A 23,253-nucleotide genomic window follows, 5' to 3' on the forward strand; every position below is an offset into this window, starting at 1 on the left:
GCGCGCCCGGATACCACCAGCGTTGGCGACGTCGGAGGCTTCAACTTCCACCTCGGCTCCACCCCGGTTCGCGGGGCCTGTCGCCTGCACCGGTCGGTCGCCGGGCCGGGCCGGCTCAGTAGACGGACGGCCAGCGGCAGCGGCTCTTGATGAGGCGCAGCAGGGGCTCCCTGAAGGTGAGGGAGAGCACGGCGCCGGCCACGAGCAGCGTGAGGCCGCTGGGGAGGACGAGCACCAGGTACAGCAGGCCCGTGTCCACGCGCTCCCAGCGGCAGTCGCGGGGCGGGCCGCCGGGCAGCTCGGCGAGGCGCAGCACCTTGGAGGACAGGCTGCAGGTGACGGCGGCCAGGTCGGCGACGGCGTGCAGGCGCTGCAGCGCGGCCCAGCCGTCCAGGCCGCAGCAGTCGTAGGGGTTCTGGCTGAGGTAGACGGTGCGCAGGCCCCGCGCCAGCGGCTCGGCTACCGCGCTCCGCGGCAGCGCCGTGAGGCGGTTCCCGCGCAGGTCGAGGCGCCGCAGGGCTGGGCCGCCGCCGAGCCGCGGGAAGGCGCGCAGCGCGTTCCCCGACAGGTCGAGGTCCCGGAGGCGCCCGAAGCCCGTCAGGTCCAGCTCCAGGAGGCCGCGGCCCAAGCCCACGTTCCTGAGCGCCAGCACCTGGAGGGTGGCGGCCACGGCCCGCAGCGCGCCCACGGAGCCGTTGAGCACGCCGCGGTTGCCCGACAGGTCTAGGTGCGTGAGCGCCGTGCCCTGCAGTGCGCGCTCCTGCAGCGGCGGCAGCCCGCAGCCCTCCAGCGCCAGGCTCCGCAGCGACGCCGCGTGGCGCAGGTCCACGCAGGCCGCGCGGCCGCGGGGCGCGGGGCACAGCGCGATGCGGTTGTGGCTCAGGTCCACGGCGCTGAGGTTGGCGGCGGCGGCGAAGAGGCCGGCGGGGACGCCCGCGAGCCGGTTGGAGCTGAGGTTGAAGGCGCGGAGGCCTGGCAGGCGGCCGCGGAGGCCCGGCGCCACACGCAGCTCGGCCAGCAGGTTGTGGCTCAGGTCCAGCTCCGCGAGCGCCGCAGGCGGCTCGCGCGGCCGGAAGTGCAGCGACGCCAGGCAGTTCCGGCGGAGGCTGAGGCGCGCCAGGGCCGGCATGGCGCGCAGGAAGCCGTCGGGCAGGTACCGGAAGCGGTTGTGGCTCAGGTCGAGCACGCGCAGCTCGCCCAGGTCGCCGGCCGCCGCCTCGTCCCACAGGCGCACGGTGCGCACGCGCGTCTCGTTGCCGTCCAGCAGGACGAACCGCGCCACGGCCTCGCGCGGCGCCGACGCGTTGTCCAGGCGCGCGTAGAAGCCCAGCAGGTTGTCGCGCAGCAGCAGCGTGCGCAGGCGGCCGCAGCCGGGCAGCAGCGGGAAGAAGAGCAGCTGGTTGTGCGACAGGTCGAGCGTCTCGAGCTGGAAGGCCGCGCCGCCCGCCGCCAGGAACCACTCCAGCGCGTTGTAGCTGACGTTGAGCACCCGCAGCCGCGTGAGGCGGAAGTCCACGATGCACGGCAGGTTGTTGTAGGCCAGGTTGAGGCGCCGCAGCCCCACCAGGCCGTCGAAGGCGCCCGCCTCGATCTCGAAGATGTAGTTGCGCTGCAGGTCGAGCTCGCGGAGGTGCCGCAGGCCCTCGAACACCGACTCGTCGAGCCGCATGATGGCGTTGCGCGCCAGCGCCAGCGACTCCAGCGACGCCACGTGGCGCAGCAGGGCGGCCACCATGTCTTCCGTCAGGGCGTTCCCCGACAGGTCGAGCGTCCGCAGAGCCCGCAGGCCCCGGAAGGCGGCCGCCGCGTCCCGGTAGCTCTCGGCCAGGCGGTTGTCGGGCAGCGCCAGGCTGCGCACGCGGGCCTGGCCTCGGAAGGCGGCGCGGCCGATGCGCTCGAGGCGGCAGCCGCGCAGGCTGAGGCTCTCGAGCGCCGGGTAGCGGCCCAGCGAGTGGTTCCACAGGGTCCCGAGCGGGTTGGCGTCCAGGAGGAGGCGCCGGCAGGAGGCCGGCAGGTCGGCGGGCACGGCCTCGAGGTTCCGGCCGCGGCAGTCGGCCCCTCCGTCAACCTAGGTCCCCGGACACAGCGGTCAGCGCGGAGGAGGCCCCGGGGCGCGCGCCTCCCGCAGGGACCCACAGGGACCCGCGCTGCACCGCCGCCAGCGGCCCCGGACACCCTCTTTGCTTCTCGGAAGAAGCACGGGGAAAAGCGGAACGAGAGGGGAGCTTCGCTTTGTGCAAACGGTCAGCTCGGCAAGCCGTCCAGTGACCTACCTCCACGCCCCCCGAAGTGCCCACAGACACGCCGCCAGGGCAACGAAAATAAACCCCAGCCCGTCCTACTGGGCGCCCGGCTCTCAGCGCCCCCTGCGCGAGTAGGAGCAAGCATCCCGGCGGCAGCCCCTTTCGGTTCTGCTCTTCATCAAACGGGTGACTTCGGGCTGGTTCCCTAACCGTTGGGACCTTCGTTGCTCCACTAAAATGCAAATTACGGTTTTCTCATAGAAGCTTTTTTTTTTTTTTTTTCCTTGAGGACTCCGTGTGATTGTTTATGTAAAACAATACAGAACCCGGCCCCTAAGTGCTTGATAAACGTTAGCTCCGATGGTTAGCCTGACTCGATTAATCTACTGTTGAGCGTTTAAGCTGTTTCTAATTTCCAGAGGAACATCCGAAAGAATGTGTCAACTTCCTTTCACACTTCCCCTCCCCTCCAATGTCTTGGGCATCTTGATTGGAATCGCATTATAATCATGGGTGAATTGGAGGGATAACTGCCATCTTTACAAAGCTCGATCTCCCCACGCAGAAATAAGGTGTATTTCTTTCTTTGAGGAAGTGCTGGCCTTCTCCTAACAGGGACTCTCTGGAGAATGTTGTGGTCAGGGGCTTTTCTTCAAGCTGTGAGACCCTGTGAGACCCTCACCACAGCTGCTGCGGCTATGGCGTCACACCTCTGCGATTCCCTGCACCCCCACAGAATGGCTGTAAGAGCCTGAGACCTCACCATGTTCATTCTCTGATAACATGGGGCTTAGGCAAGGGGGCCACCTGAGCTCTCAAACTCTCAGCCTTCAAAGAGCCTCACCTAATCCACTCTTGGAGCTCCCTGCCAGCCGACCCCTGACCCCTGCTCCTGCGCGCCAGGCTGGAGAGGGTCAGGCAGGGGGTCTAGCCTGAACCCTAAAAGGCTATCCAAGAACTCACACTTTATTCCCTCCTCTTTCCCGAGTTAGCTCCCTTCACGGGAATTAATCTTCCATTGCTTCTGTAAGGGAATAATGGAAGTCTGTAGTAGCACAGCCTAACAACAAGAATAACAGATAAGACACGCAGCTGCTACTACATACAAGGCTCTGTTCTGGGAGTTTTATATACACTAACCCATTTCATCATCATGACAATGCAGGGTTAGGGTATCATTGGTTGGTACCACTACTCCATATCTCACAGAGGAGGAAACTGAGACACAGAGTGCCCCTCCTGCCACTGTCACCAGCCAGTAAGCTGGCGTTCAAACCTGGTCTGGCTCATAACCCCTACTCCATACTGGAAAATACCACACAGCATAGTGGTTAGAGGTTACTAAAACTGGCTAAGAATCAAGACCAGCTGGGTTTTTCAGATTTATCAGCTTTAAGAACATATTTTCGAACATAGGTATTAACCCCAACATTTAAGCCTAGTATATAACAGGACCTACCTGAGAAATGTTTATTAAATGTATGTCTCCCAAGCAGACTTTTGGTATCATGGACTTATAGGCAAGGGAGAAAATTTCCAGAAATGTGCTCAGTTGTTATGAGCCAAGTCTGTTTCCACATATAGGCTGAAAGCCCCGGAGAGGGTAAACTGGAAAAGCTCAGCTCTCCACTCCCTGAATCATCTTAAGCCTGAATGTGATCAAGGATGTTGGTCTGCAGCACAGCGAGGGCAGCTGTTTGCATGTCTGCTGTTGGCTCATAGACAAGCTCTGAGTCAGGGTTTACCCAACTTTACTACTATGCCCTAGACAGGGATTCTGATACCATTAGTGGAGCTCAATCATCCAGATTTTTAACAAGGTGTTCTTGTTCCGGGTATCTAACCTAGGCCTGGCCCTTCCCAGGTATCATCTTAACCTTTGGTTAAGGAGCAGCTTGCACACAGCATCGTGCCAGCCAGCTACAGAGTGATTTCAGGTTTCTTTATTCCCTGCCCTCTTTGATGGACAATCCACCAGTTTTCCAAACGGACCAATCCTTGTCAGGACAGAAGCAACAGACAGCTCAGAGTTCCCGGGAAAACTCACCAACTCGCAGCCGCCTTGGGAAGCTGCTGTGGCCATTCCACTTCGATTTCTCCATTCCAAGGTCAAGAAGTGAAAACCCAGGCAGAGCCAGAGGGGCAGTAACTCCATCTCAAGTGCAGCACTGTGGACAGAGGGCAAGGAAAAAATGGGTAAGAGAAGGACATGCTCAAAGGCTGCTTTGCGCTCTTGGTAGAAAGAGCCAGTTCCCAGCTATGTCTGGTCTTGGAGGCCCACAGCTATAAGGAGGTGGAAACCCACAGATTATTCAAATACCTCGTTAGCCAACACTTTCAAGCTTTCATCGCAACTTATTTTTGTTTTGCCTCTACATTTGATGTACAGGTGGCTGAACGCTGAAACTTTAAGATCCCACCAACAGAAGAGAGAGGCAAAGGACTTGAGGAACTAGGTCTGAAGTCACCTGGAGTTTGGCATGTTTTGTAGTTCTGCTGAAGTTTTCCTCCCAGACCTCAAATCTGCCTGAAGCATCTTCTGAGCTCCATAAATATTTGCCAAATGAATAAATGAGTGAAAGAATGCTGAAATGGGATTGAAACATTAATTGTAGCTTCTGGTCCCATAGAGTTAGTAATTACTATGTTGACATGAGGTTTTTAGGAGGGTAGATCTCACTGGTTAACTCATTTGGATACAGTCTTCTGGAAAAAAAAAAAAAGGACTTTGGTATTTTGCCTGGATAAGAGAAAACACTGAGGGGCAAACGAAAAGTAATCTTCAGATATAGTAAGTATTATTGATGAACTTTGGTCGCCAGCCCTCTTACCTGGCCAGTAAACACAAAACAGGAACCATGAGAAGGCTTAAAATTACACATATAGCAACAATTTTAGAACTGAGAGAAACCATGATGGAAATCTACTATACCCTCTGCCATCACAGCTCTAGAGGAGAACGTTCAAAGGCCCAGAGACAATAGGGCCTTATTCGAGGCTCCAGATCAACTTAGGAGCAGGGCTGAGAACAGACCCCAGGGTCCCCCCTCTGAGCTCCAGGATGAGGAACCAACATAGTTTCCCTCCCTGAAGGTGCTGTTGAACTGACTGCCCTCCTGTTGGGAGGGCTTATAGCCCAGTGGCATTTCCGTCTCAGCTCTGCGTTCCTCACAATCAGAGGAAGTGCCTGGCCCAGCATTTCATCTGCCCCGTCCTCTCCTTGCCATCTGCCTCTGGAAGGACCACAGGGCCTGTTTCCTAGTCTCTGAAGCCAGCAGCACGAGCACTAATCTGAACCTCCTCACCCATTCCAGGGGACCCACATCCAGGCCACCTTGGGCCCCTTCCTCTTTCTCTTTCTTTGAATGAGTTTACACATCTCTGAGGCTAACTTTAACTTCCTAGTCAGATCTGAATACTCAGCAGTGAAAACAGACTAGCAGAAAAACAAAGTGAAACCAGGTAAATCAACTTTAGCCTTCACTTCAGGTCAGGTCAGCTCTCCTTACCACAGAGGGAACCTCTAATTCAGAATGCATCAGTCTGTGCCGGACACTGGGAATCCCCTTCCTAGCCCTCCTTCCGCTTCTGCACCTGTGCAGGAACTACTACCTCAGGGCATGTACAGGGCACAGATGGCAAAAGGAGAGCCATATGGGCTCTGTCCTTAGGATCATCCCAGGAAACACACACAGGCACAGGAAACAACCTTGGGATCACTGCCCACCTTGAGATAAGGTTACCAGATTTAGCAAATTACAGGATGCCATTTGGATGTAAGATAACAACTTTTTTTTTTTTAAGATTTTATTTATTCATGAAATACACACACACACAGAGGCAGAGACACAAGCAGGCTCCACACATGGAGCCCGACGCCGGACTCGATCCCAGTTCTCCAGGGTCACACCCCGGGCTGAAGGTGGCGCTAAACCGCTGAGCCACCCGGGCTGCCCCAAATAACTTCTTAGTGTAAATATGTCCCATGCAATATTTCGGTCATACTTATACTAAAGAAATTCAATGTTTATATGACATTCAAACCTCACTGGGTGTCCTGTATTTTATTGAAGACAGACGGACGCCTGGGTGGCTCAGCGGTTGAACGCCTGCCTTCGGCTCAGGGCCTGATCCTGGAGTCCTGGGATCGAGTCCGACGTCGGGCTCCCTACATGGAGCCTGCTTCTCCCTCTGCCTGTGTCTCTGCCTCTCTCTCTCTCTCTCTCTCTTTCTCTGTGTCTGTCATGAATAAATAAATAAATAAAATCTTAAAAAAAAAAAAAAAAAGACAGGGAACCATGGACTTGTCCCTTCCCTTCCTCCCTCACACCCTCTGTCAGGCTTGGGATGGTACATGCTACTGTGACAATGACCCTTCCAGAACAGTCAATTTCAATTTATACTGAAGACTGGAATGCTAGATAGGCCTGATGTCATGCCCAGAGTATGATTTTAATTTCTGGGTCAATGAGAAAATTTCTGCAAATTTAAAATCTATTTTCTCCTTCCTCCTAAACTTAGCCAACCAGGAAAGAAAAATTATTGCCCTTCCCTCTGGGCAAGTCTTTCTCTCATGAGGCAGCATGGGAAAATTATGGGATTTAGAATCAGACAGACCAGGGTTTGAATTCTGGCTCCAGTATTTGTTTTTTTGTCCTTGAGCAATTCATTTAAAGTCTCCAAGACTCAGATAATCCTTCTATAAAGTGGGGATAATAATAACTATTCAGAGTTTTTATAAGATCAAGCAGTATATGTGTAAGTGCTTCATTAACTATGAAGGTAGTTAATAACATAATTACTATTTATGAGTTTTAAACACCATTGAGCCCATTGACTGGTGGTTATGTGTAATCTCCAGGGTTATTTAACAGTTGCACAAAGAAGGGAAAAGAATGAAAAATTTGGATGGAAGAATAAATATATCATTATACCAACTGAATATGTGAAAAATATGCAGGAAGATTGCATTACAATTCTATGTTAATTATTTTTTATGTTAATAAATTCTATAACAAGGTTAATCCCAGTAACAGATGAGTATGCTGTTGAGAGCTGTTTGTCCTGATAGATGTCTTACCCTGCTCTGTATCACAGGGAGCTGACTTTTTTTTTTTTTAAGAATTTATTTATTTATTCATGAGACACAGAGAGAGGCAGAGACACAGGCAGAGGGAGAAGCAGGCTCCACACAGGGAGCCTGACGTGGGACTCGATCCCAGGACCTCGGGGTCACGCCCTGAGCCAAAGGCAGCCGCTCAACCACTGAGCCACCCAGGCGTCCCCGTCCTTGAGCTTTTACTGGCGACTCCTAGACTCCAGTAACATCTTCCTGCCTTTACCTTTCCCCTACCTAGGGCAGATCACAACTTCCTGAAATTGCTAACCTCTGAGTTGACTACTTGCCAGTTACCTTCTCAGCCTTTTCTATCAGGTGAAGCCAATTTCCTGCATTAAATTTTCTCTTTAGAGACGCCTGGGTGGCTCAATGGTTGAGCATCTGCTTCGGCTCCGGTCGTGATCCCGGGGGTCCTGGAATCGAGTCCCACATCGAGCTCCCCGCAGGAGCCTGCTTCTCCCTCTTCCTGTCTCTGCCTCTCTCTCTGTGTCTCTCATGAAAAAATAAATAAAATCTTTTAAAAATAAAAATAAAAAATAAATTTCCTCTTTAAAAAATAATCTAGGTGTTTCTGTTTCCTGGTTGGACCCTAACAGATACAATGATGTAAGTGAGAATGGCTTTGGATCAGTCCTAAACAAAAAGGCATACAATGACTCTGAAAAGAATAAAAAGCTTTCAAAATTAATAACCATTCAGGTTGAGAAACACTATTTCAGGAGTATATAGGATTCCTCGAAGCCATTGCACTGCAAAGAGTACAAGATGAGTTTGGATGCCAAATCTCACTGAAAATCCCATGAACCTTCTACTGTGTACATACAACTGCTTCCCCTCACACACACCCAAAATTAACTTCCTTTGGGTGAGGATCACTCAACAGAGTCTCTAGCTATTAACAGAGAATCTAAGCTTGTGGCAATAATAACTGCCCCACTTCAATCTCTCTGACATCTTCTAGAAAATACATCTTTTATAAAGTCAAATCATCTTAACTACATATTTTGTAGAGAAAGAGAAGTGAAAGGAAAATAATTATAATGGAGGGCATACATGGCAGTATAACATTAATAATTTAAATGAGATAACCTGAAACCTCCCCTCACTATAATTAAAAGGGCCTGGATCCATGGTTCCCATTTCATGGACTGTGAACCATTGCAGGAGCCACAAAGGAACTGTAGCCACAAGGAACTGCAAATCAACCCAAGTAGGGCTTGAATAAGTATCACGTCTCCTCCTGGTCTGGGTGACCACTGGGAAAGTCCCCCGTATAAAAGCTGAGGTCCTGACACGAGAAGCAGATGGCATTAACAGACTCTGCTTGTATCTTCCTAAACCAGGTAACAAGATCGAAGAGTTTTCCAAGTGTGAAGGCAAAAAAATGGTAAGTCCTGCTCTCTTTTATACAATCGACAATTCTATATTCTTTTATTCAGTTGACAATTTCTATACGGTCTCTCTATATTTTTTTTTATTTTATTCATGATAGTCACAGAGAGAGAGAGACAGAGAGGCAGAGACATAGGCAGAGGGAGAAGCAGGCTCCATGCACCGGGAGCCCGACGTGGGATTCGATCCCGGGTCTCCAGGATTGCGCCCCGGGCCAAAGGCAGGCGCCAAACCACTGCGCCACCCAGGGATCCCACGGTCTCTGTATTTTATCCAGTCATGGTTTTCATGATCATGGCTAATGCCAGAGATTGTGAGCTTCTGATTAATGAAAAGCTTTGAAAGACAAGGCACTATGGAGCCAGGTGCTAGCAGGACAAGCACTGTAGCACGTCTGTAAACACATCTCACTTGGAGATATTAAGATTATAAATCCTACCTTCTGGGAGAGTCAAGTTCTCTTAGTATTACATTTATATTTCTTCTTCATCTTCTAACTACTCTGTGTTCAATCATCACAAAATGTTCTTGTCGGTTCTTCTCTACGAAGTCCTTGCAATATCAGGACCTCCAATGCTTCATGGCATCCCCTATGCAGTCATTAGTCTTGAGACTAAGCATTCTAATTGGCTATCATGGAAACCTGTGATTCGACCCACATCAATCCCATGTCTATACAGTATTTCTTTTTAAAAAATTAATGTATTTATTTTAAGGAAGCTCCATGCCCAACGTAAGGCTCAAACTTTGGACCCTAAGATCAAGAGCCGCACACTCTACCAACAGAGCGGAGCCAGCCAGGTCCCCCTATAGTGTTCCTTTTTATTTTTTATTTTATTACATATTTTTAAAGATTTTATCTATTTATTCATGAGAGACACACAGAGAGAGAGAGAGAGGCAGAGACACAGGCAGAGGGGGAAGCAGGCTCCATGCAGGGAGCCCGATGTGGGACTCGATCCGGGGTCTCCAGGATCAGGCCCTGGGGTGAAGGCGGCGCTAAACCGCTGAGCCACCCAGGGATTCCGCCCCCCCCCCCCCCCAGTGTTCCTTTTTAGTCAGAAATACAATATAGCTTTTTATCTGGTTCTTCTCTGTTCACACCTAGTTATAATAAATAAGTGGTGAAAACAGATTTATTTCATAAAAACAATATGAATCAAGGCTTTATAGAATAAGAGAACACTAATAGTGAGGAAGAATGCATATCAGCCATAAAAATTCCTCTTTGTTATAGAATGTATGCTTGTTTGCCTTTTCTCTTTCCACAAAATAGTAGGAGAAGCTTCTGCTTCACTGAGCCACAGAAGGGAAAGGAAGACCGAGCAGACGGTCCTTGCAGGCTGACAGGGATGGGGACATTTACTCCTTTTGGACAGGGTGCCCGGATCCGGCCAGCAGCAGCTTAGCTGTATGCTGGGGGAGCACTTTCCATATGCATTCCCATGACCACATCAGTTCTGGGCTCAGGACCACTTGAATGGAAGACGATGGCGACATGCAGGCTAAGGAATGGCTTCAGTGAGGGGACATGCGGGTTTTGCTTGCTTTTGCGGTGGATAGGGAAGAAAGTTGTCAGTGCAATCTTTAAACAGGTCTCTGCTTCTTGAAGTCCTGAAATTTCCCTGTTCCCACCATCACAAAATTCAAAATTGTTCAGGGGGGTGCAGCAGCATCCCTAGTTTTGTTAGATCATCTAACACTTAAACATACACGTATACTACTTTTTTCCCCCCAAATGCATGTAGATTTTCCTGTATTAATAAAATAAAACTTTTTTTAAAGGGTAACTCATTCCAAATATTCTTAATCAGTGGGTAGTAAAACACAACCATATGGAAAGGCCAATCTACAGGTATTTTTGTCCATAAAAAGATCTCCTCAAACTAAAAGTTTGGGAATATTAAGTAATAAGTCTGACTTGCGTTTTGGTTTTGTTGTGTGGGAAGGTTTTAATTCCTTTTCAGGAAAGGATGCTGGATTTATAGTATTCAGGGGCACCCTGAATATCAGCTCACTCCCACATCGTCACCTGCCCACCCCCTCTCACCCCTGCTACTACAGAGCTGGGACTGCACCCTCTTTGCTAAAGGCGCTATCGCTAAGTATTAAGAGTGTTAAAATACATTAGCATGTGAGTGTTAAGAGTGTCATACATACATTAGCATGTAATTGAGAATTTTCTCCTCTAAATAATCAGATAAGCTGAACAAGCTGTAAACAGAGGGGTCTTTGGAGAAAGCTAGTAACTCTCAGAGGTGCTATGTCAGGAACAAATCTTTGTAGACCGGTCTGAGGGGAATTAATCTCTAGAAGCAGAGAAGTGCGGGGGTGTGAATGTGTGAGGTTGACACACACCAGTGAATGTGAAAGGTACGGGTGCTAGTGAGAGGTCTCCATAGAAAGGGAATCTGCCTTTGTTTAAAAATAAAAGAGCAAATCCCACCTGGGATTCTGGGAGAAAGGGAAGGGCAGCTGGTCACACACCACAGAGACTAGATAATAAAGAACAGAAACCCCAGTCTGTGACCACTTCAAATAATTCCTACTACCAAGAAGTATTTGAAAGCCCCAGACAAATAGCTTTGGTCTCTTTGATCCATAGCAAAAAAATTAGAGTGACTTTAGCCCTCACCAAATGTTCAAACTTAGCATCTCCCACGGTGAGACCACCTGACACTCTGAGCTTCCAGGTGTGGCACCTTGGGAAACACAGAGCCCCATGTCGGCAGATAGCTTTGCTGGAAATGTTTGCCCTGGATCCAGTCATAAGGAAACAATCAGACAGACCCAGGCTGTACATTGTCCTATAAGACAACTAGCTTGGGCTCTTCAAAGAAGTCAAAGTCTTGAAACACAAAGAAAGGCAGTTAGGAGGAAAAAAAGGAGATCTGGTTACAAGTGACTAAGAAGCATAATAACCAAGTGTAATGAATGTACCTTGAGTGGATTTTGGATTTTTAAAAATCTCTAAGAGAAAAATTTGAGACAACTGAGGTAAATTTACATGGGTACTGAATGATGTGTTTTCAGATGGTATTACGTAGAAATGATATTATCAGATTATTGCTAATTTTCTTAGGTATGAAAATGACTTTTTGGTTATGTAGGAGAGTGCCCTTATTTTGGAGAAATGCATGTTGAAGTATTTAGGGGTGAAGTTTCATGATGTCTATAAGTTATGTAATCTCCTTTCACATGGCCTGAGAGAAAGAGAGGAAATAAATATGACAAATGTTAACAGCTGGTGAACAGAGGTGAAGAACTTATGGGAATTCTTTTAGTTATTTTTGCAACATTTCTGCAAGTTCAAAATGGTTTCAAAATTTAAAATTATGAAAAATTAACACATAAAAGCACAAACAGGGATGCCTGGGTGGCTCAATGGTTGAGACCCTACATTCCACCCAGGGTGTGATCCTGGGGTCCTGGGATCGAGTCCCGCATTAGGCTCCTTGCAAGGAGCCTGCTTCTCCCTCTGCCTGTGTCTCTCATGAATAAATAAATAAAATCTTAAAAAAAAAAAAAAAAGATTCTTTCTCTACACTCCCCACCTGCACCCTCTGTAAACAAATAAAAGAAAAATAAAAGAAATAAAAAATGCATTCTAATGAGATTCTTATAACAGGAAAATTGACCTATTTGCATACTGACAAATCATCGTGTTAGATAATTGTAGACATCATTTCTGTTTTATCTGCACATAAAACTAACTTGATTTGCAAGATTTTTGCTTGGAGAAATTGTACTGACACCAAGCAAATGGTTTAGCAAGGTATATTTACTGCTTAAAATGTAGTCTGGAAAAGGAAAGAAGAAAGGGAGGGAAAGAGGGAAGGAAAAAAAAGAAAAGTAAGAATGACATTTTGGGTCAAACTTTAAATTCAAGACGAGAGGGGCTCAAGTCCTCTGACTGAGGCCCTAGAGAAGAATGAATGAATGAATGAATGAATGAATAAATAAATAAATAAAACTATTCAACTCTTGAATAGTGAGTTTAGGATTACTTTGATAACTAGCTATGAAATCTAAGAAAAATGCCTAAAAATTTTAAAGACACTTTATGTTTTCGTATAAATAAGACACAAGGTGTACTTTTCAAATTGGTATATAATTCACAAACCATCTAATTCACCCTTTTAAAATGTACAATTCAGTGGTTTTTAGTATATTCACAAAGTTGTACAACCATCACCATTAATTCCAGAACATCTGCGTCACCCCACAACGAGACCCTATACCCATTGGTAGTCACTTATCCCATCCCTTGGCAACCACCAATCTACTTCCCATTCCTATGGATTTGCCTATTCTAGACATTTTATATATATTGAATCGGACAACATATGGCTTTTTTATGTCTGGCTTCTTTCACTTAGCCTCATGCTTTCAAAGTTCATCCATGTTGTAGCATGTATCAGTATTTCCTTCCTTTTATGGCTGCATAATATTGTGTTGTATGGAAAAATTTACCACATTTCTTTATGAATTCACTAATTGATGAACATTTGGATTGTTATCACCTTTTGGTTATTATGAATGATGCGTCTATGAACATTCTCGTATGAGCTGTTGTGTAGCCATGTTTTCAATTCTCTTGAGTATACATCCTGGGAATGAAATTGCTGGGTTGTAGCATAATTCTGTTTGATATTTCCAGTTTCTACATCATTTTACATTCTCACTGGCAGTGTATGAGGGTTCCAATTTCTCCTCATCCTCATCAACACTGGTTATTTCCATTCATTTTTAGTCCAACCATCCTACCAGGTATGAAGTGCTATCTCTGGGATTCTGATTTGCATTTCCCCAATGACTAGTAATGTTGAGTATTTACATGTTTTTATTGGCCTATTTCCACATCTTCTTTGGATAAATGTCCAAAATGTACACTTTTAAATCCAAAGATTTTTAAAATTTGATTTTGGTTTCATATGTGAAAGAAAATGAAAAATAGTTATAAAAGTAAAGAACCAGTTGTAATATTTGGTCGAATTAGTATATTTCTGTATATTGCAAAGAATCAATGTTCACATGGTGAATACATCCAAAAATAACTTGAAGGGTCGCCTGGGTGGCTCAGTCAATTGAGTGTCTGCCTTTGGCTCAGGTCATTATCCCGGGGTCCTGGGATCAAGCCCCTGCATCGGGCTCCCTGCTCAGTGGGGAGTTGCTTCTCCCTCTCCCTCTGCTGCTCCTCCCTACTCATGCTCTCTCTCTCTCAAATAAATTTTTTAAAAATTAAAAGAACTTGCATACTGAGGATTGGGGTAACATGGCATTTAGAATTTTGATGTATGAATTCAGACTTCATAATTTGCTTCCCTGGCTTTCTCTCTTTTAACTTGTTAAAACATAGGCAACAATGGCTTTTAAGGACCCTTCGCCCCCAGAACTGTCTTATACCCCGAAGATGGGAGAGAAAATTGGCACACTTTTATTAAAGACAATTTTACAAAATTTATCAAAGACTGAAACCGTAGATTACTTTTGATTGAATAATTCCATTCCTAGGGGTTTATCCTAAGGAATTATAATGTATGCAAAAATATTTTTACAGAGATATTCGGTGCAATATTAGTAATAATTTTAAAAAGCAGAAACCATCTACAAGTCCAACAATGAAAGGACTGGCTAAATATGTTATGATACAACCATATGATGGGGATAATGTGCTGCAATTAAAAATGCTTCAGTGGCAATGTATTTAGCCACATGGAAAGATGTTCAGGAGCACCTGGGAGGCCCAGTCAATTAAGCATACCTTTGGCTCAGATCAAGATCTCAGGGTCCTGGGATCAAGTCCTGTGCCAGGCTCCCTGCTTAGTGGGGAGTCGGCTTCTCCATCTTCCCAACCCCAGCTCATGATCTCTCTCTTCTCAAATGAATAAAATCTTTTTTTAAAAAGAACGATGTTCATAATAAAATACTAAGAAAAAGAGAAAGATGCAAAAAGAGAATGCACAGTATAATCCCAAGTTTGCAAAGAATATGTGTTCATCTGCATGTGCACGGAAAACAGTTGATAGGGTTCCACACCTGAATCTCAACAGTGGGGGAGAAGTCCACCTGATATTTACTTTTATCAAATCTGTATTTTTGCTTCCTTGTGTTTTCTAATTTTCCAACAATCAACTTTAATTACTATATTAAGACAAGTTTTTAAAGAATGAAATTAATCTATTGTTAATTAAAATATGTTATAATCAGGGATCCCTGGGTGGCGCAGCGGTTTGGCGCCTTCCGTTGGCCCAGGGCGCGATCCTGGAGACCCGGGATCGAATCCCACGTCGGGCTCCCGGTGCATGGAGCCTGCTTCTCCTCCCTCTGCCTGTGTCTCTGCCTCTCTCTCTCTGTGACTATCATAAATAAAATAAAATAAAATTCTTAAAAAAAAAAAGATTTAAAAAAAATGTTATAATCAGAGCCTAATAAATATCACTAAAATAGAGAATTTTTTTTAAGATTCTATTTGAGAGGGAGAGAGAGAGAGAGCACGCATCTGAGCATGAGTGTGGGAGGGGCAGAGGGAGAAGCAGACCTCCCGCTAAGCAGGGAGCCTGGTGCCGAGCTCAATCCCAGGACCCCGGGATCATGACCTGAACTGAAAGCAGACGCTTAACCGACTGAGCCACGCAGGTGCCCCTAAAAGAGAAAATTTCTTATAGGTACTTAGAATTGAAATTATTTTTTGAGTGTGCTTAAAATGACCATATTTGGAGTTAATGGAAGAAAAAAATATTGACTAGTAACTAAAGTAAGTTATTTAATGACATTATTTTTCTTTTTCAGGGTCCAAGGGATTTAGATTTGGGGCTACCCAGGCGCCCCAAGAACTGCAGCATTTCTGAAGGGACTACCCACCAGTATTTGGAGGTGCGAACACGCAGGCCATGGAGAGGAGGTGGTACGTACAAAGCGCCGCAGGGAACGCGGTGCAATGGCTTCCAGGCACCGGTTTCAAATGCAGAGGCCTTGTTCCCACCGCAGCCCCGCACACCTGACCAGCTAGACTCCACCTGACCTTGGGAGAAGAGCCTTCACCTGGGAGGGGCCGAGGTCCGGCTGCACCTGCGTGGAGGCTGCAGGCCACAGCAGATTTTCTTCTCTTGGGCTCTTCCTATGACAACTCGGGGCAGTCAGAGTGTGGAGTGATGCTGAACTCTATCCTGCCAGACTTCGTCTCAGGGCTGCGAATGAGCCCGCGGCTTCCCTAGGTGCTCAGGGTCAGCCCCCTAGAACCAGCGGGAGGGGACGCCTGGGGGGCTCAGCGGTTGAGCGTCTGCCTTGGGCTCAGGTTGTGATCCTGGGGTCCCGGGATCGATTTCCACATCGGGCTCCCCGCAGGGAGCCTGCTTCTCCTTCTGCCCATGTCTCTGCCTCTCTCTGTGTGTCTCTCAAGAATAAATAAATAAAATCTAAAAAAACCCAAACAAACAAACAATGGCGGTCAGTCAGTTCATTCTGTACTGTTCCAAGGTCACAGGTTTTTAAAAATGCAAATATGCTCCCTCTGGGGCAGCAACACCTTGCTCTTACGGGGCTGGTGGTGGGAATGAGTGTGTTGTCACCTTTGTTTACGAGAGACCCGCACAATCTCTGTGGACAGGCGCCCAACCAATGATGCATTACTTTCAAACCTGTCATTTCCTTTCAGTATCACAGGTTTGTTCTTTCTCACACCGCAGTGGGGCCGGAGGTGCCTCGCTCACCTCACAGGGTTGTGGGTTGTGTCAAGAATGAATGAGAGAATGGATGTGAGAAAGCTCGATATAAGGGAATGTGGAGACTTCACTGGTAAGACAAAAGTAGTGTTGGGACTAAAGGGGAGGCACAGTTCCTCTGTGCAAATAGGGAGCTGGTATTGGAATAAAGAAGACAGAAGAGGGGATCCCTGGGTGGCTCAGCGGTTTGGCACCTGCCTTTGGCCCAGTGTGTGATCCTGGAGTCCCGGGATCGAGTCCCACATCGGGCTCCCTGCATGGAGCCTGCTTCTCCCTCTGCCTGTGTCTCTACCTCTCTTTCTCTCTGTCTCTCATGAATAAATAAATAAAAAATATTAAAAAAAAAAAAAAAAGAAGAAGACAAGAGCAGCAGTACATTCCCCCATCCGTCTGCACTGTGGGGTGTGACCTGGGGACGTTGGGAGAAGGACACACCACTCAGTCTGTGGGAGACTCTGGGCAGGAAAGGGGTTAGAGTGAGAACCAAGGCCTTACCGCCGCCCCTCCAACCTGGGTTCCCTTGAGAAGGGGCTCAACGGGGGAATGAGATGACACAGCATCCAGATAGCTGACCAGCGCGACCCGGTAGTAGTCAAGCTCCCAAATTGCTACCCAGGCTCTCAGTGGCAACAGCTAATGTTCATTGAGCGCTCACCTAGGGATAAGTGCTGTGCCAGGTGCTCGACATGTAACAGTCCTCCCCGAATCCCAGCAGATAAATGTTATCTCCATTTCACACATGGTGAATCGAGGCTCACAAAGGCTCAGGTGATGGAGCCAGAGAATGTCAGAGCTGCTGCAGTTGAAACCCAGTCTGTGAATCCAGCAAAACTCAACCTCAACCACAAGCCCCAGCCGCCCGCGGACACTTGCTACCCATGACTAAATCGTGTATTCTCACATACTGGTTCCTCTGTGGGAAAGGCCCTTTCTCTGGTCTTCTCCAGCTGCCAACCTCCTATTCATCCTTCAAGGCCCAGTGCATGTGCCACCTCCTCATCACATCCTAATAGTTCAGGTGAGCAATGATCCGTATAATAGCATAGAAAGTTGCAGCTCTTATGGAAGTTTTTTTTATCTTTTTATTATTTGCTTTTTATGTTTATGAAAAGGAATATGAGCAGTTACTAGGTATTGTTAGTGATTTAATTTTCCCCCAATATTTTATTAGGAACATTTTAAACACACAACAAAGTTGAAAGAATGTGGTACCACCGAGATTCTACTATTAACATTTTACCAAAAAAAAATTACTACTCTTGCTTTTTTCACACAGCTGTCCATCTACCTATCCTTCTATCCATTCTTCAAACCATCTTAGTTTTTGATGCATTTAGAAATAGATTGCAGTCATCGCCATTCTTCCCCCTAAATATTTTAGAATGCACATCAAGTGATTTAACTAAAAATAAAGTTACTCCTTGTTCAATCTTCTGGATCGGTTTAGTTAATGTCAATTTATTGAGATTGCAAAGTCAGCTATTTGGGGAAAAGTTTGTCTTGTTTAAAAAAAAAAAAAAGATTTGATCATCACTGCCTTACTGTTCTCAGCCAGAATTAGGAAGAAAGTAGCTTACACTGCAGTGTGAGTGGCTGATACCCTCTTTAACGCACTGCTCTGTAATGGGTATTTAGATAGGTAATGGTGAAAAGTAATAAAGTTTTCATGGTACGGTTTAAGGATGGCAGCGTGTTCTAAGGCTGCTTTTTTTTTTTTCCTTTAAAACCTATTTGAATTCACAGAGGAAAGGGAGCAATCTTTCCTCCCAAAACAACAACAAAAACTTCCCTCCCAAAAGAACAATGATTTTTAGGGAATTCTTGGATAAAGCCAAAACAAGTGGATCATAGCTTATTGCTATCGGGTAATAATAGCACTTGAGGTTGCAAAGGTTTCTCACAGACCTTTGATCTCAGGACTCTGCAACATTTTTACAGAACAGGCATTATTACCTCCAGTTTTTACTGGGTTAAAATACACATATAATCTGCCATTTCAACCCTTTTTGAGTGTACCACTCAGTAGCATTAAATACAGTCACACTGCCATGCAATCTCACCATCATTCTTCTCTAGAACTTTCCAGCATCCCGGGACGCCTGAGTGGCTCAGTGGTTTAGCGCCACCTTCAGCCCAGGGCCTGATGCTATAGACCCGGGATCGAGTCCCACACAGGGCTCCCTGCATGGAGCCTGCTTCTCCCTCTGCCTGTGTCTCTGCCTCTTTCTTTGTGTCTCTCATAAATAAATAAATAAAATATATTTTTTTAAGAAACTTTCCAGTATCCCAAACTGAAACTCTGCCACTAAACAACAGTAACTCTCTGCATCCACTCCCCTCAATTCCTAGTAGCCACCGTTCGTTCTTTCTCTATACATTCTCCTATTTAGACACCTCCTGTAAGTGGAATCGTGTCATATTGGTCCTTCTGTGCCTGGCTTATTTCATGTTCCCAAAATCCCTCCATGGGGATCCCTGGATGGCTCAGCGGTTGAGCATCTGCCTTTGGCCCAGGGCGTAGTCCTAGAGTCCCGGGATCGAGTCCCACATGGGCTCCCTGCATGGAGCCTGCTTCTCTCTCTGACTGTGTCTCTGCCTCTCTCTATCTCTCATGAATAAATAAATAAAATCTTTTAAAAAAGTCCCTCCATGTTGCAGCATGTATCAGAAATTCATTCCTGTTTATGGCTGAATAATGGTCCCATTTTATGTATAGATCATGTTCTGTTTGTCCCACTCACCTATCAGTGTGATCTTGGGCTATTTCCACCATTTGCCCATTGTGAAGAATGCTGCTGTGAACATGGGTATAAAACATCTATGTTCAAATCCATTTTCTCCATTTTACAGATAGGCAATTCAAGGCTTCACTAATTGCTCAGCAACGCCAAAACCAGAGATGAGTTTTGGCCCGGATAGGAAGTGCTGGATATGCATCTGCCTGGGAGGAATATATGTTGAGTGAAAGCTCAGCTGGCTTGCACAGGTTTGTATTTGTTGGTAAATAGGTATCCCATGAGCCTGGCCCCTCTCTTGGAACTGCCAGGCCCCCACCATGATCCAGCAACCAAGGAGGTACGCATCTGACCCAGCAGGGGCCCCAGGACCCTGCTTCTTTTTAAAAAAATTTTTTTTAAAGATTTTGCTTATTTATTCATGAGAGACAGAGAGGGAGAGGCAGAGACGTAGGCAGAGGGAGAAGCAGGCTCCATGCAGGGAGCCCAACGCGGGACTCGATCCCGGGACCCCAGCATCACGGCCTGGGCTGAAGGCGGCACTAAACCGCTGAGCCACCCAGGGATTCCGGACCCTGCTTCTAATGACAATGTCCATTCCGACTGGACAATGTCTGTACATGCGGTGTTTGATGTTCTGAATGGCACCCCTGAGTGTTCATGGGGCCATGGTCTTCGGTGGGGATGAGGTAACCTGTGTCAATGCCATGGAGTGGGGATCCCTGGGTGGCGCAGCGGTTTGGCGCCTGCCTTTGGCCCAGGGCGCGATCCTGGAGCCCGGGGATCGAATCCCACATCGGGCTCCCGGTGCATGGAGCCTGCTTCTTCCTCCGCCTGTGTCTCTGCCTCTCTCTCTCTCTCTGTGACTATCATGAAAAAAAAAAAAAAAATGCCATGGAGTGTACCTATGACAAAGATGAGGTTCTGCAAAAGGAGCTAGAAAGCGTAAAAAAATCTGGGAATTTAGAAGTAAGAAGTAAGAAGCCAGTATTATTAAAGAGAGTAACTAGGGATTGGAGGAGGGGCTTGAGAAACTAGAACAAGAGAAAGGCCATCAGGGGAGTCCCAGGAGGAGGTCTCAGGTGTCAGTCGGGGCAGTGATAGGGAGACCATTACCGTATCTGAAGCTGAAGAAGGTGACCCAGGGCCAAGCATGGAATGACCTGAGGAGGAGAGCTCAGCCTTGGCATCGGGTGGGACCCGCAGGGAAACATCAGGAAGGCAAGAGAGACCCAAGGGACTATGATGGGTGGACCAGGAGGGGCCAGTGTCCAGCCTGACATCTAAAAAGGGGTGACATGAGGTTACTGGAGAACATGATGCGTATGTACCCCAAGACGAGCCCCTGCTGGCACTGTGGGTATGGGGCTGCCTCAGACACTTAGGTCCTGCTTGATCAGAGTCAAGGTAAAAAAGAGCCCAAGGGCTAACTTCTGTGGAGAAGCCCCCTCCCAATTCTCTTCTTGGAGGCACAGCCGAGTTTCTTGGGGCGCGCAGCTAGCACCTGAGCACAGCGACGTTCTGGGCTGGGGCTGGACAGAGGTGTCCCTGGGTCCTCTCAGGGCTTTGTGGCCACATTCAGGCCATCGCAGGTACCAGCCTGCTCCTCACGTCCACCTTGCTACTGAGAACATGACAGGGTTCTACTTCCTCCTTCATTCCCTTTGTTCAGTCTGAAATCACTCATGCATTTCGGTGAGAAGGCACATGCGGTTTGCTCTGGAAATCAGTTGGTTTTTCCCACCCACATGCATTTCTCCTTCTGGTAACAACTCCTCAATTCCCCTTTAAGGAAACAACCCTTCCTTTTTCTTTTATCTCTTTTTTTGATTAAAAAAAAAATTATTTATTTATTTAGAGACAGTGTGCAAACCAGCACGGGGGAAGGGGGGACAGAGGGAGAGGAAAGAGACTCTCAAGCAGACTCTGTGCAGAGTGCCGGGCCCGGTGCGAGGCTCCATCTCACGCCCCTGAGATCATGATCCAAGCCGGAAACCAAGAGTTGGATGCTTGACTAACTACACTACCTGGGTACCCTTATTTTTTATTCTTTTTTAATTGTAAAATACACATAACATAAAATTTACCATCTTCTCCATTTTTAAGCTTTATAAAGCACAGTATTGTGAAGTACATTTACACTGTCACACAACCAACCCCCTTCCTTTCTTAAGAAGTCCATGTTTGTTTGGGTTTGACCTCAATCCCTGACTCCAAGGAGGGGCCTAAGCACCTGGCTGGGCCCATCAGAGCCTTTTATTTCCCCCGATCACAGTGATTGGCTTATGATGGGTACGTCACAGACCACAAGCCCTGAGAATCAACAGAAGGACTGTTATTAGAACTATTGGGAAAGAAGCTTTCTGTTCCTGTTCCAGATGCCAAACTAGTGGGAACTAAGATTGGAGCTGCAGTTCTTTGAATTCATAGAGAAATGGGAGTATCTTTGTCACCAGCTTTAGGACCTGCCTCATAACAGAAAAAAAGGCAAAGCTGGCAATGTTTGAGCACCTAGATCCAGCCATGCCTGAAGTTATTCCACATAGACTTTCCAGTTATCTAAAACAATAAATCTTTTTTTTTCCCTGAAGCCAGGAAGAGTTGGGTTTTTGTCATTTGCAACTAAAAGACCCCTGACCTCAGGTTTACAGTTGCTTGTGAAGCTTGATAAGATCCAAGTACCAGTGTCCTTTTCCGCTCTCCTCACCTCTGTGAGCTTTCAGAGATCACAGTGTAACCTACCCCAGAAGCCTCCCCCCAAAAAACAATGGACATGTAACATTTGTTCAAGGATGTTGAGAATAGTTTGTCAGGTGGAAAATGAGCATAATAAGGAAGTTCTATCAAAGGCAAACATTTGTCACTAATCTGCACACGTGTCCGTAAGCATCACTGAGCACACAGCATGTCCCGAGAAAGATGACATTTGTTGGTCGTGGTTGAAAGCCCAGTGTCGTCTGACTTACGTGGTTATAATGCGGGTCAGGGGACAGTGTGAGGCACATCCAGGTGTCCACCCAGAGTCTAGTTTACACCATGTGGCCTGAATGCGCGCTGCAGCCAGAATGAAGGTTATCATCCGTCCGGCCATCGCTCTTCTGTGATGAAGGAGGAGGCCGGACAGACGAGGTCCTGCATTCCCGACCCACCGGGCCCAGGCCAAAGCCGCAGGCCCTGCTCTCTGCTTGGGATCTTCCTGCTTTTGGAGGAGGCGGGCGCAGTCTGTGGGATCAGGTTTGCTTGGGTTTTCCTGACATTCCTAGGAGGGCACCTACTAGATGAAAGCAACCTCCTGTGAAACAGGCTTTTGTTTTGGTTTGGTTTTGACCTAAAGGCAGGAATCAGGGTTTTGTTTTGTTCTATTGGGGTTTTTTCAACCCCCCTTGGCCCAGGATGGCCTAATGACCTCTAGGAACTCAGACCTACGTCCCAAGCCCTGGTGTGTGCGTGTGTCGGGGGGGGGGCTGCAGGGCGTGGGGGGGGGCTCGGGCTCGGGCTCGGGCTCGGACTCCGGCCCCTCCCGCCCCCCCCCCGCCCCCTGCAGCTCCGGCCCCGCGGCCACGTGGCCGCCTGTCCGCGCCGCGGCCCCCCACGTCCGTCGGTCCGCCCCGCGGGGAGCCCCAGGATCGGCCCACGAGGTCCCGGGGCGCTCCGGGAAGGGGCTTCGCGGGTCTCCCCCACTCGGCCCCCAGCACCGCGAACACACGCGCCGTCGGTGCCCGGCGCCCGGCCCGCGGGAGGGGAAGCACGTGGAAGGCGGCGGCGGGCCCGGCAGGTGCAGGTGCGGGCTCGCGCTGCCCGCAGCGCCCCGCGGCCCATTTCACAGGTGAGGACGCTGAGGCTCCGGGTCCCCCCGCCCCGCCCCGCCCCCGGGGCCCGCGCCGGCCTCGGGGCACAGCGCCCTGCGGAGCCCCGGGCGCCCCCAGCCCCCCCGCGGGCCCCACTCACGGCTCCCGCGGGCGCAGGCGGCTCCGCGGGGCGCATCCTCTCGGGCCGCCGCCTCCCTCCTCGACAGCGCGGCCGCGGGGCTGCGCCGCTCC

General features: G+C 48.3%; 1 protein-coding gene across 6 annotated transcripts; it reads right to left on the reverse strand.

Moving 5' to 3' along the window:
• Positions 1-23,253, reverse strand: NRROS (negative regulator of reactive oxygen species). 6 transcript variants are annotated; one of them, XM_041772406.1, is made up of 4 exons: positions 23,162-23,243; positions 4,712-4,829; positions 4,291-4,411; positions 1-2,068 (listed from the first exon to the last, which is right to left on the reverse strand). In XM_041772406.1, the coding sequence occupies exons 2-4, from the start codon at positions 4,777-4,779 to the stop codon at positions 116-118; spliced, it is 2,142 nt and encodes a 713-aa protein (XP_041628340.1). In that variant the 5' UTR covers positions 4,780-4,829; positions 23,162-23,243; the 3' UTR covers positions 1-115. The 6 variants fall into 6 exon arrangements, with proteins under 6 accessions (XP_041628340.1, XP_041628360.1, XP_041628349.1 ...); XM_041772426.1 differs by lacking the exon at positions 23,162-23,243 and adding an exon at positions 19,220-19,671; XM_041772415.1 differs by lacking the exon at positions 23,162-23,243 and adding an exon at positions 7,657-9,640.

The sequence above is a fragment of the Vulpes lagopus genome, chromosome 1 (assembly GCF_018345385.1).
Source record: "Vulpes lagopus strain Blue_001 chromosome 1, ASM1834538v1, whole genome shotgun sequence".
Lineage (NCBI taxonomy): Eukaryota > Metazoa > Chordata > Mammalia > Carnivora > Canidae > Vulpes > Vulpes lagopus.